Source organism: Hetaerina americana, unplaced genomic scaffold, assembly GCF_022747635.1.
Source record: "Hetaerina americana unplaced genomic scaffold, ioHetAmer1.1.p SCAF_22, whole genome shotgun sequence".
Taxonomy (NCBI): domain Eukaryota; kingdom Metazoa; phylum Arthropoda; class Insecta; order Odonata; family Calopterygidae; genus Hetaerina; species Hetaerina americana.
This window is the reverse complement of record NW_027286786.1, coordinates 7,899,955-7,916,354: the sequence shown is the minus strand read 5'-3', so window position 1 is coordinate 7,916,354 and position 16,400 is coordinate 7,899,955. Positions and strand designations below refer to the sequence as shown.

The 16,400-nt window shown below is 36.9% G+C and overlaps 1 protein-coding gene across 1 annotated transcript in view; it reads right to left on the bottom strand.

Annotated features, from left to right (window-relative positions):
• LOC139689343 (inactive ubiquitin carboxyl-terminal hydrolase MINDY-4B) overlaps positions 1–16,400 on the bottom strand; it is a 56,064-nt gene that overhangs the window by 5,199 nt on the left and 34,465 nt on the right. Inside the window, 3 exon segments of the mRNA XM_071586426.1 lie at positions 4,758–4,970; positions 12,765–13,009; positions 15,209–15,317. Coding sequence (XP_071442527.1) covers positions 4,758–4,970; positions 12,765–13,009; positions 15,209–15,317 — 567 coding nt within the window.

Here is a 16,400-nt window from a genome sequence, read left to right as displayed (position 1 = left end):
ATGTTCTTTTTGCATATTTTTTCAGTAATGTCATTAATTCTTCCAGCTTACTCTCTTATAATCTTTAGTATTCCTTCAGCTAACATTAGGAGCTGTGCTCTTTTTGAAATTCTTCCTCTTGTGGTAATTATTAAAAATATCTCCCTATGTATTAGGTAATAGGACAATGCAACAAGTATTGTAATAGCTATGGTTTCGTGAATACATCTTTAAATATTTTTGAAAACGTGGAATATGATGCTGAATATTAAGTCTAAACTAAAGGGTTTGATTTTAGACTAGTTTTTAGTAATTTTTGTTATTTCAATTGTTTTTTGTTCTATCATATAGAACTTGAATCTAGAAATTAAATTCAAGGCTTAGCTATTAAATTTTTTTAAAAGCTATTGTATTAATGTTTTAACTCTGTCATGTGGTTTTAAGACTAATGAATAAAACTGTAATGGTTGAATGCCCGTGAATAAAGAAAATACTCATTCCATTATCCTGACCTGTTGATGTACAGCAAGTTGAGCATACTTGAAAATTGGAGGGAATGTACAAAAATGGTTAAGTAATGATATACAAATACTCACTTAAGCCATGTGGTTTGCGTAATCACTTATCACTGCTTTCCAAGGTCGATATTATCCAAATACGACTCACAGCATCATCACTACCATTTATGGGATCAACCATGGTAAAGATCCTTGCTTTTGGAGGAATGGATTTTAGATTATGACTGAAATATGAGAACCCATGAAAAATCAAGAATTGTAATTTTAAAAGTTATGGAATGCATCATATGAGACATTCCTTATGGATGTCATTTAAATAACATTATTTGATAAACATAATTAATAAAATCACTGAGAAATCAAAAGCTTACCTGGAATATGTAGAGAAAATTTCAAGGGAAAACGTCTTTATTGTTCATCTCTCTCAGCAATTCTCCATCAAAAATGTCTTCTGAAGAACTGGTATTCTTCTTCAACCGCATATTCACCTCATCCATAAACGCAATAAAACTAGAAACACCCTTATGACTAGTTTCTAGATAAACGTAAACTTTTTAAATCCTTGACTGTACCTATGGTTGACATCCCACCTTACTCATAAATGGTTGTGTAGAAAGAAAGAGGGGGTTTTGCCATGTACAGTTGAGGTTTCTACGAAAAATTGAATTACATAATTCACAAAAAATTAAAAAGTAATTGAAAATATTTATTTTGTTAACTACAATAGAGAGATGAAATATGAATGCAAGTGGGCTTTAATTTTGACATGGGTTTCTTGGGGCTTTCTTGAAAGTCTATTAAAATTAAAAGTCTATTTTCATCTAGTGTTATATATTTTTAAAGTACATGGCTCCTTTCAATGGTAATTCTTAAAAATAAGCTTGGCAGTCTTGAATTTTTGCATTCAATTTTATTTCATTCAATACACTCAAATTCCTTAAGAATGATGGGTGTGGGTTGTGCAGTAATATGGCAGGGATCAGGATGGTGCAATGGGTAATATACTGGCTTTCCATCCTGAAGGCCTAGGTTCAAAACCTAGGGGTGCCATGATTTTTCAGTGGTGTTCAGATCCCTACTTGAGTTTCTCTGAAGAGGGCACAATCTGTTGGATGGGATGCTTAACAGTGGGCCTATCAGTAAGAGTAGACTAATACCAACTTTCTTTCCACACGTCCTCTGTTCCCTCGGACATCCAAACATTACCAATTTACCCTCCAATATCAAATGGTGAAAATAACCTCCACTGTCAGTCACTTTCCCTAATAATTAATGCTAATATCATAATAAACTATTTTTATAAGTTGGCCCAATATCGGCCCCAAACATTTGGCCATAATTGAAGAGGTAATCATAGACAGTAATTCACCCAGTGCTGGCAATATATCCAGTCATCATTCATTACTTTCGGTGAGCCCACAGTAGGGTTAAATGAAAGTCCTCCAAAAGAAGGATATCGCATTGGTCTAATGCTCCAGGGAGAGTGAAAAATGGTTCAGCGTTTTCATTTTTATTTAACTATTTTCGAGTTTTTACATTTGGCATGGTGTAAAAGTATAGTCATTACTATAATTACCTAGAAACTGATTTGTGAGGCCTAAGTAATATTGCAAATGTAAACAGTTGCACAAAATGCAATGTAAGTTTGCTTGAGTATTTGATGAATATTCCTTATGACTCACCCATTGGAGAGTGTTTAGATCCAAACACTCCCAGAACATTTCAGGAATTTCCTGTACTCCTGTGGTATGTAATTATTATTTTGTGGTGGTCAACCATTGATGATAGCCATTGGAAGGACACAAACTTTACACACCTACATTACTTAGCCTTGCCAAACAAGGCAAAATCTGGCACTTGACACTATAGTAAACCCTCTTCAATTCCACATACTTCCTTCCTCCCTTCATTCCCTCCAACATGCCTATCCTATTCCTTCCCCTTCTTTGCTTGCCTAACATTCTCCGCCCTTACACAGACTTCAACATCCCATTGCTATTCAAAATGCTTTGCATCCATCTTTCCCACCTCCTTTGGATTTCTTCCAAAACTCCCATTTCCTCCCATACCATGCCTAGCACTTCCTCATTTATTTCCTTCTGTCCACTTCACTTTTTCCATTCTCCACACCCATATCTCAAAAGTCTCATATCTACATCTATCAGCTTGCTTTTATGGAGAGCGATTTGAGCGAGTATGACGTCCGTCTGATGGGATGTTAAACTGCAGACCCTTTGGTGCCTTTCGACAAGAGTAGGCTAATGCCAATGCCAGATTTCTCTCCACCCATTCCTTTGCAATCCATCCCTAACAGCTCAAATGACCTTAGCTGTCGTTTGTCTCCCCTACAAAATCACTAATCAGCTTGCTCAATGAGCAAGTTTCCACACCATGCAAAATGTGCCCTATGCTAACATTTATGCTAGTATTTTTTTAACACATCTACTCAGTGTCCCCATTATTAACTCTCACAACTTAAAGGTGGGCTGAGGAAGACAGACTTACTAACTGGCTGGTCAGAATTCAGTAATTCTTTTTCCCTCTAAATTGTATTTCCATTGCTGGAATATAGGAGTACATTTTCATAGGTTTCTGTTCTGGTGAATGTGTATTTTATCTCTGGAAAAGACATTTCGTCGTCTCTGGTTAATTAAATCCGCAGCCTAAGAAAAATTTTACAGTCATATCCCTCATATGTGAAGGGTAATTTGAAGCATGCTCTTTGGTTAATCTGTCCAATATATAAGCAACTGGCAAATCTGTTGAGCGGCTGGTCTTTGAAACTTATTGCTTATATTTAGGGGAAGCCCAGAACATTGATGCTTAACTTTTGTTGAAAATGTTTTAAAATCGTAATGCTGTTTTATCTGTCAAAATGGACTGGAAATATATATTGCATATCCTTTTCTGATAATCATACTTACTAACAAAATGATAGATGATTTTATATTGGCAATTCACAATATTCAGGAGGATGGTGGAATCATGAGGGGTGTTTCTAGATCTATGTTCAAAATTGTTGTTTATTTGCAATTATCATAAAATCAAGTCATTCTTGAGGCTGTAATTGCAAAATGCCTTTTATTGCCATAAGAATGTAATAAAATGTTATTTTGTTGGATGAGCAACAACATAGTCTTGCATCCATCACAAAATTGCAAAAAATACAGCAATTACAAATAATACTTGGTAAGTATATTCGAGATTAATTTAATTTACAATGCTTCTGCAAGCTATTTACTCAAATTACTATTTTCTGTTTGAATACAGAAATTAGTAATCTGAGGACTCAATGAACTGTTTGTCCTTTCATAAAACTCAAGCAGAGCATTTGGGTATCATCATTTCGTCCAATGAAACGTTTCCCATATGCTCTGTATTTGATAAGTAGATCCTGCCATTAAGAATGTTGTCTCATAAGCTCCCTACATTCAGCAATTGATAATGGAAGATGAAAACTCAAAATGCAAATCCTAAGGTTTAGTTTTCAGTCTGTATATAAGCATATTTTCCATTATGGTCTGAATGACCCATTAGTACTTGGGCACTGTGAAATGCACAGAAAACAATTTAACGTTCAAACTTTTATAATGCCTAATGTCCTAATGTAAAGAGTAATATGCAACATTTTAATCTGATTTAATTCGTACTGTACACAAGAATTGCTGGGAGTTGGTTTGACCAAACCGGATAATGTTTTACTGCCTATTCCTGATGTGATAAATAATAGACAGGTGTAATGGCATGATCCAATCCCTAGATTTGGATGAGAATCAGCTGACCATGTCAAATGTAAAATTAAAGCTCCTGCTTGAAGAAGGATGACTGAAGGAGCTAAATAAAATGCAATGAATATAGCGTTTGCACTCTGAAGACCAGTCAGGAATGGCTGTTTGATAATATTCATTCATTTTTAGAGATTTCAATGATTTACTGGTGATATTTGTTCAATTTCTCTCTCTAAAAATCTGATTTATTTTGTAATTCACATAAAAATCACTCATAATTAAATGTAATATTGTACTCAGCATGTAGATCTAAAAATAAAACTGCTAAAATTTACAATTCTATTAATAATAGATAAAATTTCACCACTATATTTATAATATAATGGGATAAATACTATTTTATGTAACTTGATGTCAGAACTTATTTCATATAGTCTAATAAAGCAATGATCATAGACACAAACCAGATAAAAAATGAAAAATCATAACTTATGAAATCAGAATTGTGAATGTCAGTAAATGATCAGCTTACTTGGTGTGGATGAGGCTCTCTAAAGGAGGAGCGCCACTGATATCACCAAGAGTGCTGCCCTTGCTCTGCTTGCTCTCACTATGAAGCAAATCTTCAGACCGCATCCCTCCAAAGACGCCGCCGCCGCCACCACTGGTGCCAGCGAATCGTGTGTCCACCCCAAGGAGGGTGTGGTTCCCAGAGTGGCCACCAGAGTAGTAATAAAGGTCAAACCTATCATAAGGACAGTGGATGACTTTTAATTTACCTTTCTCCATGCAAATCCAAATGTACACCATTTCTAGCTGGACTCACACGTTCCATATATGGGTTAGGTTATCCAAAAACCATTTTTATTATTCCCACATATTTCTCATTTTTCCATATGTCATTCAATATTCTCTATTGCATTAATCGTAATATACATGTAGCTTTGAAATAGACAATTGTGTGAATATTTGGTTTGGTACCGGTATACTAAAATTTTCATAAAAATCTATTTTTCTTATTTTGTTATTAAACATTGCCTTACATTGGTTTTGACATGTTGATTGACATTTGACAAAAATGCAAAAATTTTACAAGTTAACGTCATGAAAACACCCCAAGGTATGGTTTGGTAAAACAGAAAGAAGGATATACAGGCCTGTAAAGCTATATTCTTGAGCATGAATAAAGCAAATTATTAACAGAATTAGAATATTGAGTTTTTCATGCATAATGTATTTCAAAGGATCATGAGCTGTTTTTAAATATTTTAGTGTATTAATATTTAAATCAGTGAAGGGCTCCTTCCTCAACCGTTACCATTTACATACTCTCCTTTTTATTGTTTCAGCTTTGATATTTCATTTTTGAGATATTTCCAGCATTTTTCCTTATCCATTCTCATGGCCTCATTCAGAAATGCTTCTACTGGCCTATAGTTCTCCTTTCTTTTCATCCCTTTAAAAACCTTTCACATTTCATTTTTTCCTCCATCTTCCTGCTTTCAGTCTATGGAATTCAATATTACACATCAGGAGTACAATTTTATGGTGGTCTTAATCAGAATCAACTTCTGTAAAACTGTTCAAATGTATTATGCTTATCCTAAAAATAAAGTAACTCTTTGAATTACACAGATTTTTCCAAATACCAATATTAATAATGTAATTTTGAAACTAAGTTTCAATTATGACTAAACAATATCCTCAGCAGAACATTTCTCCAATCTTCTTGTGATCATTGCTGTTTCTTAATCATTATTCTATTATCTCACTACCAGCTGTCACCTGACCAGTCAATTTATTCCTATCCCACATTTTTATTAGATACCTAAGTGTAAGCATCATTAACCACTTTTCTGTTTGACAGAATACTTCCATCTACTAGTTCTTCCCTATAATAATTGTTGATATAAGGACCTGAGACAGAACAAAGTCAATCACTTCAGCTTTTGTATTTACAATAATATTCTCCCCTCTCACCCACTCTATGTTTACTAGCCCTAACTTTTTGCCGGATAGATACATAAATATACATATACATACACACACACACACACACATATATATATATATATATATATATATATATATATATATATATATATATATATATAATATATATTATATACATAATAAATATATTATATATATATATACATATATATATATATATATATATATATATATATATATATATATATATATATATATATATATATATGTATATATATATAATATATATTATATACATAATAAATATATTATATATATATATACATACATGAAACCTGCAGCAGCTGGACAGAAAACTCAGAAGAAGAAGACCACATTAGTTAGAATAAGAATGTTGAATCTTAGGACAATGATCAGGACAGGGAAATTGGAGAATGTTAAGCGAGAGATGGAAAGGGGAAGTATAGATATTTTAGGTCTATGGGAGGTGAGATGGAAGGATAGCGGGGATTACTGGAGTGATAATTATAGAATAATATACAGAGGTGGTGACGAGAGCCAACGAGGTGTTGCCATAGTATTCAATGAAGAGGTAGGAAGAAGCGTAGTCAACATAGAGCAGGTAACAGATAGATTATTACTAGTAGAGATAAAAGCAGAACCAATGAACTTGGTTATTATTCAGGTATACATGCCACCGACCAACCATAAGGAAGAAGAGGTCCATAGGATATATGATCAGTTAGGGGACATAATCGCATGTGTTCCCACAGGGAAACATTTGATAGTGATGGGGGATTGGAATGCGACGGTAGGCAAAGGAAGAGATGGTGATGAGGTGGGGAACTGCGGTTTAGGCACGAGGAATGACCGCAGGGAGAAAGCAGTTGAGTTCTGCAGGAGACAGGGGTTAGTCTTCACCAACACATGGTTTCGACACCACAAAAGAATCAGATATACATGGAAAATGCAAGGTGACTCAGAAAGGTATCAGCCAGATTATATCCTGGTTAGACACAGATTTAGGAACAGTGTGATAAATTCCCACAGCTTCCCGGGAGCGGATTCGGACTCTGACCACAATTTAGTTGTTATGAAATGTAGCGTCCGTTTCAAAAAGATAAGGCAGGGGCGGCGAGTTAGAAAATGGAATGTAGAAACATTAAATGGTTTGAAAAGGAAGGAATACCAACAGGTGGTAGAGGAAATCATGGAGGATGGTAAAGAGCTTAAAGAGCTAAGTACTATCGAAGAAAAATGGGAAAGTATCAAGAAAGGGTTATCTAAAGCCGCAAAAGACACTTTAGGAACTATTAATTTAAAAACGACCAGGAAACCATGGCTAATGGATAATATGATTACAAAGATGAATGAGAGGAGAAAATGAAAAAATGTAAATAGAGAGTTAGGCGAAATGAAGCACAAAGAATTAAACAATAAATTGAGGCGGGCAATAAAAAGAGCAAAAGAAGCATGGTGGAAGACGCAGTGCGAGGATATGGAAACTCTGCAGAGGAAGGGTAAAATTGGTGCGCTGTACAGCAAGGTTAAATATTTATCGGAAAGTAAGAATCGAGATCTATTCTAACAGTTAGAGATAAGGCGAGTAAGATAATAGTTGACACAGGAAAGATTCAAGAGAGATGGAAGGAGTATATAGAAGAACTGTATGGTACAGAACTTAGACCATCAAAGTTAGACATACAGGTAGAAAGACAGTTAGACATACAGTTAGACATACCTGTAGAAAAGGAACATGATGTAGAGGAAGATAGCTTATGTCCAGGCATACTTGACAATGAGATAGAAAGGGCATTAAGGGAGATGAAACTAAATAAGGCCGTGGGGGTAGATAACATTCCCGTGGAACTTTTAAAATGCTTAGGAAAATGTTGGAGGAAGAGGCTATATGGGCTGATCCGTAGTATTTATGAGGAGGGAATCTGGCCGGAAGACTTTGTGAGATCAGTTTTAGTTCCTATTCCGAAAAAGGTAAAGGCCACGTCATGTGAGGACTACAGGACGATAAGTTTGATATCCCACGCAGTTAAAGTTGTTCTCAGGATCATAAACAAAAGGATAGAGAGTAGGGCAAATGATAACTTAGGGGATGATCAGTTTAGGTTTAGGAAGGGGAGAGGTACGCGTGATGCCATTGCAGTAATGAGATTATTAATCTAGAGAAATATAGAACACAGCCAGGAGGTATTTGCCTGTTTCGTAGATTTTGAAAAAGCGTTCGATTGTGTGAATTGGGAAACATAAATAACTATAATGAAGAAAATTGGAATAGATTGGAAGGAAAGGAGGCTAATCCGCAACCTCTACATGTCTCAGACTGCTCAGGTGCGGGTGGGGAACGGGGAGTTCGGAAGGGTAGTGTTAGGAAGAGGTGTAAGGCAGGGTTGCTCATTATCACCGTTGCTGTTCAACCTCTATGCAAATGAAATGATTAAAGAGGCATGGGAAGACCTGGAGGTAGGAATAAAAGTGGGCGGGGAATTCGTAAAATCAGTTGGGTTTGCTGATGACTAAGCTTTAGTTTGACAGTCAGCCAAGGGGTTGCAAGCATTGCTTAGTGAATTGGTAATTCAGTGCGACAGGTATGCGATGAGAATCAATATTAATAAAACAAAGGTTATGTGATTTTCTAGAAAGAAAAAGGCTAAGCTAAACATTAAATAGGAGGGCAAAAATTAGAGCAGGTAGAAAAGTTTACCTATCTCAGTAGTGCTTTGGACCAACATGGTCAAAGTAGTAGGGACGTAAAGAGAAGAACTGTGCTAGGCAAAGAGGCTTTCACAAGGAGGAGGGAGTAGATGAGAGGGACATTGAGTAAGGACATTAAGAAAAGACTCGTAAAAACTTTGATATGGAGCGTAGCTATGTGCGGCGCGGAAACGTGGTCATTGAACCAGGAGGATAGACGTAGATTGGAGGCTTTTGAAATGTGGGTGTGGAGAAGAATGGAGAAGGTGAAATGGAGAGAGAAGAAAACAAATGAGGAAGTACTTGGTATGGTGGGCGAAGAGAGGGGTTTGTTGGGAGAAATCCTATGGAGACATGAATAGTGGATGAAGGGGGTATTGACCGGCAGCGGAATGTTGAAGACTGTGTTAAAGGGGAGAATGTTGGGCAAGCAAGGAAAGGGAAGGAATAGGATAGGGATGTTGGACCAGATGAAGGGAGGAAGAAGGTACTAAGAGATGAAGAGGGACCTGATGTAGAGTAGGATGTTGTGTTTTGCTAGGAGTCACAAAATATTTATTTAGTCCATCCAAAAACCTTCCTTAACCGGAAGAATACCAAATAATAATAATTATTATAATATATATATATATATATATATATATATATATATATATATATATATATATATATATATATATATATATATATATATATACATATATTATTAGGCAATATACAGTCAAGGCAGGTTTTTGGATGGACATACTATAATTACTAATTCCATATCCTCGCACTGCGTCTTCCACCATGCTTCTTTTGCTCTTTTTATTGCCCGCCTCAATTTATTGTTTAATTCTTTGTGCTTCATTTCGCCTAACTCTCTATTTACATTTTTTCATTTTCTCCTCTCATTCATCTTTGTAATCATATTATCCATTAGCCATGGTTTCCTGGTCGTTTTTAAATTAATAGTTCCTAAAGTGTCTTTTGCGGCTTTAGATAACCCTTTCTTGATACTTTCCCATTTTTCTTCGATAGTACTTAGCTCTTTAAGCTCTTTACCATCCTCCATGATTTCCTCTACCACCTGTTGGTATTCCTTCCTTTTCAAACCATTTAATGTTTCTACATTCCATTTTCTAACTCGCCGCCCCTGCCTTATCTTTTTGAAACGGACGCTACATTTCATAACAACTAAATTGTGGTCAGAGTCCGAATCCGCTCCCGGGAAGCTGTGGGAATTTATCACACTGTTCCTAAATCTGTGTCTAACCAGGATATAATCTGGCTGATACCTTTCTGAGTCACCTTGCATTTTCCATGTATATCTGATTCTTTTGTGGTGTCGAAACCATGTGTTGGTGAAGACTAACCCCTGTCTCCTGCAGAACTCAACTGCTTTCTCCCTGCGGTCATTCCTCGTGCCTAAACCGCAGTTCCCCACCTCATCACCATCTCTTCCTTTGCCTACCGTCGCATTCCAATCCCCCATCACTATCAAATGTTTCCCTGTGGGAACACATGCGATTATGTCCCCTAACTGATCATATATCCTATGGACCTCTTCTTCCTTATGGTTGGTCGGTGGCATGTATACCTGAATAATAACCAAGTTCATTGGTTCTGCTTTTATCTCTACTAGTAATAATCTATCTGTTACCTGCTCTATGTTGACTACGCTTCTTCCTACCTCTTCATTGAATACTATGGCAACACCTCGTTGGCTCTCGTCACCACCTCTGTATATTATTCTATAATTATCACTCCAGTAATCCCCGCTATCCTTCCATCTCACCTCCCATAGACCTAAAATATCTATACTTCCCCTTTCCATCTCTCGCTTAACATTCTCCAATTTCCCTGTCCTGATCATTGTCCTAAGATTCAACATTCTTATTCTAACTAATGTGGTCTTTTTCTCCTATGTCTTCTGTCCTGCTGCTGCTGGTTTTCCCATGCAAGTGTTTCGTGAGATGATGACCGCGGAAGCCTTGTCTCCCCTGCTGCTGGGCACGACACACGGCGTAGTTGCCAGGACTCGGGAATTAAAATCTCTGCATGGTCCACCATTTAAATCTTGGGAATGATATTTGAGGTGGTTTCCCGTTGCCTTCCTCAATAGTGTTTTGAACGTGACACCATCACTTACCGGCCGCCCCACTCGGGTCAGACGCCATTGCAGCTGCCTCACTGAGGAACAGACGCTGCGTGGACTACCTTTCGTCTGGCTCCTAACCTTCGACCTATCTGGCATGGGTGGCCCTATCAGGAGCAATTATTATTACCCCCACCAGCACAGCTCTCTGGGTCATCAGAACACAAAAGCCCTTCCACCACGTAAAGGTTGTAGTCCGGGGAGGTATATATATCACTCCAGTAATCCCTGCTATCTTTTCATCTCTCCTCACACAGTTTTATCAAATCTATATTTCCTTTCTTCATCTCCGGCTTGATGTTTTATAACTTCCCCTACGTCAATGTCATCCTAAAAATCCTATTCAATTTGTACCTGATTTGTTCCTTTTCTCTGTCTTTTGTGCTACTGCAATTTATCCCACTTTACATGGATTTTGTGTGGTGGTAACCATGGAAGCGAGCGTCTCCCACTGCCAGGCATAACATCTGGCCCAGTATACCAAGTCCTATAGTTGTTAGGGTTCATTCTCTTAATATTGCCCATCATATTTTCTTGAGATACTTAGATAGTTGAGTTGGTTTCCTGTTTCTCAATAGAGTGAGTTTCATCTGACACCATAACTAAAATAGCCACCTCTCAGGGGCCAGTCTTAGATGTCTTTGCAGCCCGCTCATTGAGGAATAGGGACTGCACAGATAGCCTTCATCTAGGTCCTGCCTTTTGACTTATTTGGCACATTGACCCTACCAGGGGCAGATGTTATCACTCCTACAAGCACAGCTCTAGAGGTCATCAGAATACACAAGTCCTTCCACCACATCAAGGCTGTAGTTCAAGGGGAGGGAAATTAAAGATTAGGAACCTCAGTAATGGCACTTGAAATTGAAATGCTGTGTTTGGTAAACCTCTGTTATGTGAAAAGCAATCACAACCATTTAATCTGCCATCTCAAATTATTTACCCCCAATAATATTAGCTAAGTCACACATGTGAACTCACTGGAAATGTCTTCTGCTCAGTCTAGTAATCTGACATTGCATGTTAAACAAGACTAGCAGATTTTTGTTTATATTAACTGGAAAATATTGAAATTTCAAGGATTTTCATTATGATATTCTTGCATAAAATTCATTTTCAATGCAAATCATTCATCTCCCTGATTCATCTAAACTATTTCCAAGCTCCACAGCTCTGACATTTTTACCAGTCCCAAATTTCACAAAGGATATAACTATTTAGGTAATCTACCGGTTCAAGTAGTTTTTTTAAGGTAGAGGATATAATTTGTACTTTAATTGCTTCATGCAGGAGTGTTTTTTTCAGTGCTGGTTTAACTAAATATAGCAATTTCCATCCAAATTCTGGATTGCTTTTCCATTATTTCCTCATAAAAAGCAGACCTTGAGTCATAGCAAATTAAGATAATCAAAATAAAAACGATCCCACAAGGAAGGCCAAGGAGCATAGACATAATTATATGACTTAAATAAGGTAAAACAGTCATCGGAGAATCAAAAGAATGGCTTTAAGAATAAGAGGAAATGACTGCATGTTGCATGCAAGGTGCATTTTCAGAATGTTATTTACAAGACAGGTGAGTTAGTTTCAATCACTAAAAAGAGGAGTGAGCAATGAAATATGGTCCATGGCTATGTAAGAATGGATCCCATTCATCTTTGGGTTGAAGCATGAAATCATGGAGAGTGGGCATTTTGCCCTGGGGTGGTGCAATAAGGGGTATTATGAACAGGCCAATACCTTCGCTCAGCATGGTAGTCCCTCAGGAGCTCACGGTTGGTGTTGAACAGGACACCATAGTGTCCGCCACAGAAGGTGACCCAAATAGGGAGTGAGGGCGTCTTGAGTCGGGAGCCAGGGTGTCGGCCATCCTCGGGTGGGCCTGAGGTGGACGGCCCCATTGCTGCCACTGTATCATCTGAATCCCCCCGCCACACCAGGAAGCCCACTTCACTCCGGCAAGAGATTCCATAGCGAGGACGAGCCTAGAGGACAAAAAGGAAGGATAAAAATAGGATAATTGGTCAAACTGAAATCCACAATTCCATTTTAACTTCACTTCAAAGCGTAATCAAAAGTTTTGTTTCATTTCCCTCAAAAACATCAACCAAAAGTGTTACGGTCCTGGAGTGAAATATTTATGAGCACAAATGATTTTGATCTCAGAGATGGCTCTCTATTCAATTAGGTACCTACCTTAGGTTAGAACCTTATAATGTAGGAGAATATATTGAATTTAGTGCCAATATTAACTGTCATTTCATAAACTAATACATTTTCATGCTCCTTGTTGCAGGGAAAATTTTTGATTGCCATCGTTGCAAACCTCATGCTTTTCTGGAGTTAAGCAGGGGAAATGAGCACTTGGTTTAGACTTCATAAAATCATAATTAGCACTTGGTTTAAACTCCACAATGGACATATGTATATGTGGGAAATACCTGGAGATTCAGAGAGCTATCAGTAAGACTGTATTATGGCTATATACAGACTTAGGATTAGTTTGATCAATTTGCAGTTTCCCAGGAGTGGATTAAATATTGTGGGTGTAATATGTAGATTCAGATTGAAAAGCACAAAGAAAGAATCAAAGACTTTGTGTTTCCACAGGAAAGAATTTATTACTGTCGGCTAGTTTTGCTGCACTGTAGCATCAAATGGACTCATATTGATCATCAAGGCTCATAAATTATTATCATTTAGTACTAATGAAGTGTAACATCATATTCAAATGGATCCAACAGGGAAAATGGTTAAGGAAATGGATTGTACAAGCACAGCCTAAATAAACACAATGAAGTACTAGGCAGTAGTGGAAAATTTGATGAATGAGGGCAAGGAAGCAGATATACTAAAAGAAAGATGGTAGCAATTCTAAAGAAGGATACCAAAGGCCCCAAATGAATCTATTGGAATAGTAAACAGGAAAATGATAAGGAAAGCATGGATTACAAACGAGATGGTTGGGAAGAAAGGAATAGAGATGTACCTAAATGAAAAAATATAAACAACTGCGTAGAAGGAAGTATAAAGTACTGAATAATACACTGATTTGGGAAACTAATTGGGTGAAATAAGTATGGCTGGGTACACAGTGTGAGGGTATCTCCATTCAGAGGAGAGTTAAACTGGGTGTGCTGTACAGGTAGGTGGAAATAGGGGAAAATCCAAGCACTCTATTAAAAATGCAATGCCCTGGAGTACCTTGATGATGTTTAGAGATATATGTATATTCAATTTCAGCAATGTTACAATATGTCATCACTCCAGATGAATATTTTGCAGAAGGGGTGTTGAAAAAAGACACATTTGTGCTCACACAGGTAGAAAACAAAAAAGCCGATACCGTAAACTAGATTGGCACTGGTTTTGTTTTAGGAGGAGGGTGAAAACAAGGTCACAAGTCACAGAAAAATGGAAAACACACACTGGATCACTTGAGTGTGTTTGGGAAACAGTGACCCTTGTGCACCTCAGTCACCAACAAACAATGCAAAAATAAATGAAGGAAACAGACTTACAACCACTTGATCACTTGGGTGTGTTAAGGAATAACAGTCGATCTCATGAATCGCATTCACACACACTCAGGGTTTGCAAGGATATCTCCTATGCCAGGGACCCATTGTACTCACACAGGAATAAAAGTTAATTACCAAATACTTTTTGTATTCATTTGTGTGATTGATGTCACTGGCATGCGAGGAATCCTTGTAAACCCTGAGTGATTCACAAAGGTCTAACACACCCGAGTGATTGAGTGACTGCCAATGTGAACTTGGGCCTTATTCTTTGTTTATTTTAATTTCAATATGTTTTTGATTCCTTTCTGAGTACAACTGGTCCTTGGCATAGGAGATTTCCTTGCAAACCCTGAGTGTGTGAGAATGTGATTCATGAGAGTGAATGTTATTCCTTAACACACCCTAGTTATTGAGTGTTTATCTGTTTCCTTTCTTTGTATTTGCTTTGTTTGTGTGAGATTGAGGTACTCGTGGGTCACTGTTTCCCAAACAGACCCAAGTGACAAAGTGTCTGTTTTTCATTTTCCTTTTAACTTGTCAACTTGTTTTTACCACCCCGCCTTAAACAAACCCATTGCCAATCAAGTTTCTGGTCCTAGCTTTTTCGTTTTCCATTGTTTCACGACCATAGGTACGTTAATTTTAAGTTTACATTCTCACATAAGTGTTTTCATCCCCCACGTAAATGACTCCATTGTGCAGATACGGTGTGCCCCTTCCCGTCAATACCAGGGTAACAATGCACTCAGGCCCTTCCTCAGCTGATGAGTCAGCAGGCATGATGGCACTTGGTAGCAGTACTCCAGGGACTGCTTTGGGCTTCTTGTCATCAGCTGGCTGTGGAAACAAGCCAAGGAGATCTAGAAAGCTGGGCTTTTTAGAACATTGTCAATGTAAACCATTCAAGTGAAAATGGGCAGTAAAAATCAAAACTGCCAGAAATTTGTGCCTTCTCATCTTTATTGAAAAAAAATATGAGAATATGTTCTAATTATAGATGGAGAACTGATTGCATTCTACATAAATTAACATTAGTATATGACATTCAAAGAACATTTTTTTAGAAAAGCTTATTGATCAGATGAGAAGGTTAAACATATTTAAATCTAGATAGGCTGAAAATTTTTACTTCATTCATAAATTTTTTGAATTATCTTTGACTCAATCTTAGGAATGAATCATAGGTCTTACTGATTTGGCCAAGATTATTATGCTTATTATTATGATGCTTGGGTGAGAGCTGTTATGGGAGTCCCTGTCTTTTTAAAAATAGGTAGTCTATGCAAGTATATGAAATTTTGGGAATATGTGAAAAAACATCTGACTAGACCATATGACTTTTGAAAAATATAATTACTTTGAAACTTGTCTGGAATGGTTGATTGGGGAAATAATTATAAATAAAAATTAGGTTTTGGACTTCCCTGGGGATAATAATATACCACAAAATGAAGCCAAACCCTGAAATTTTAAATGGCTTTCTAAAATCTTTCAATTGTGAGTAATTCCTGTGAAATACCTTCATGAACAACTATAACACATAAAACAAATGGAAGTTGTAAAATAAGATGCTATTCAATATACCTAAGTACATTAGGTGACAAAAGATTGTCACAACACAATATAAAAATGTTTAATTTCTTATGGTTAATTTGAATAAGCTTAATTTCTAAAATAATCCACCATTACTTGTAATTCATGAGTGGTGCTAAGTATCTAAATAATATTTTTTAAATATTTTCATTCATGTGAATTCATCATTCCCTGAGCCACTTTTATCAGTGTCATTGGTTTCGTCTTCATTTTCATCAGGTCTCCACCCTTCATCTGATACTTAGCCCAAGCACACAGT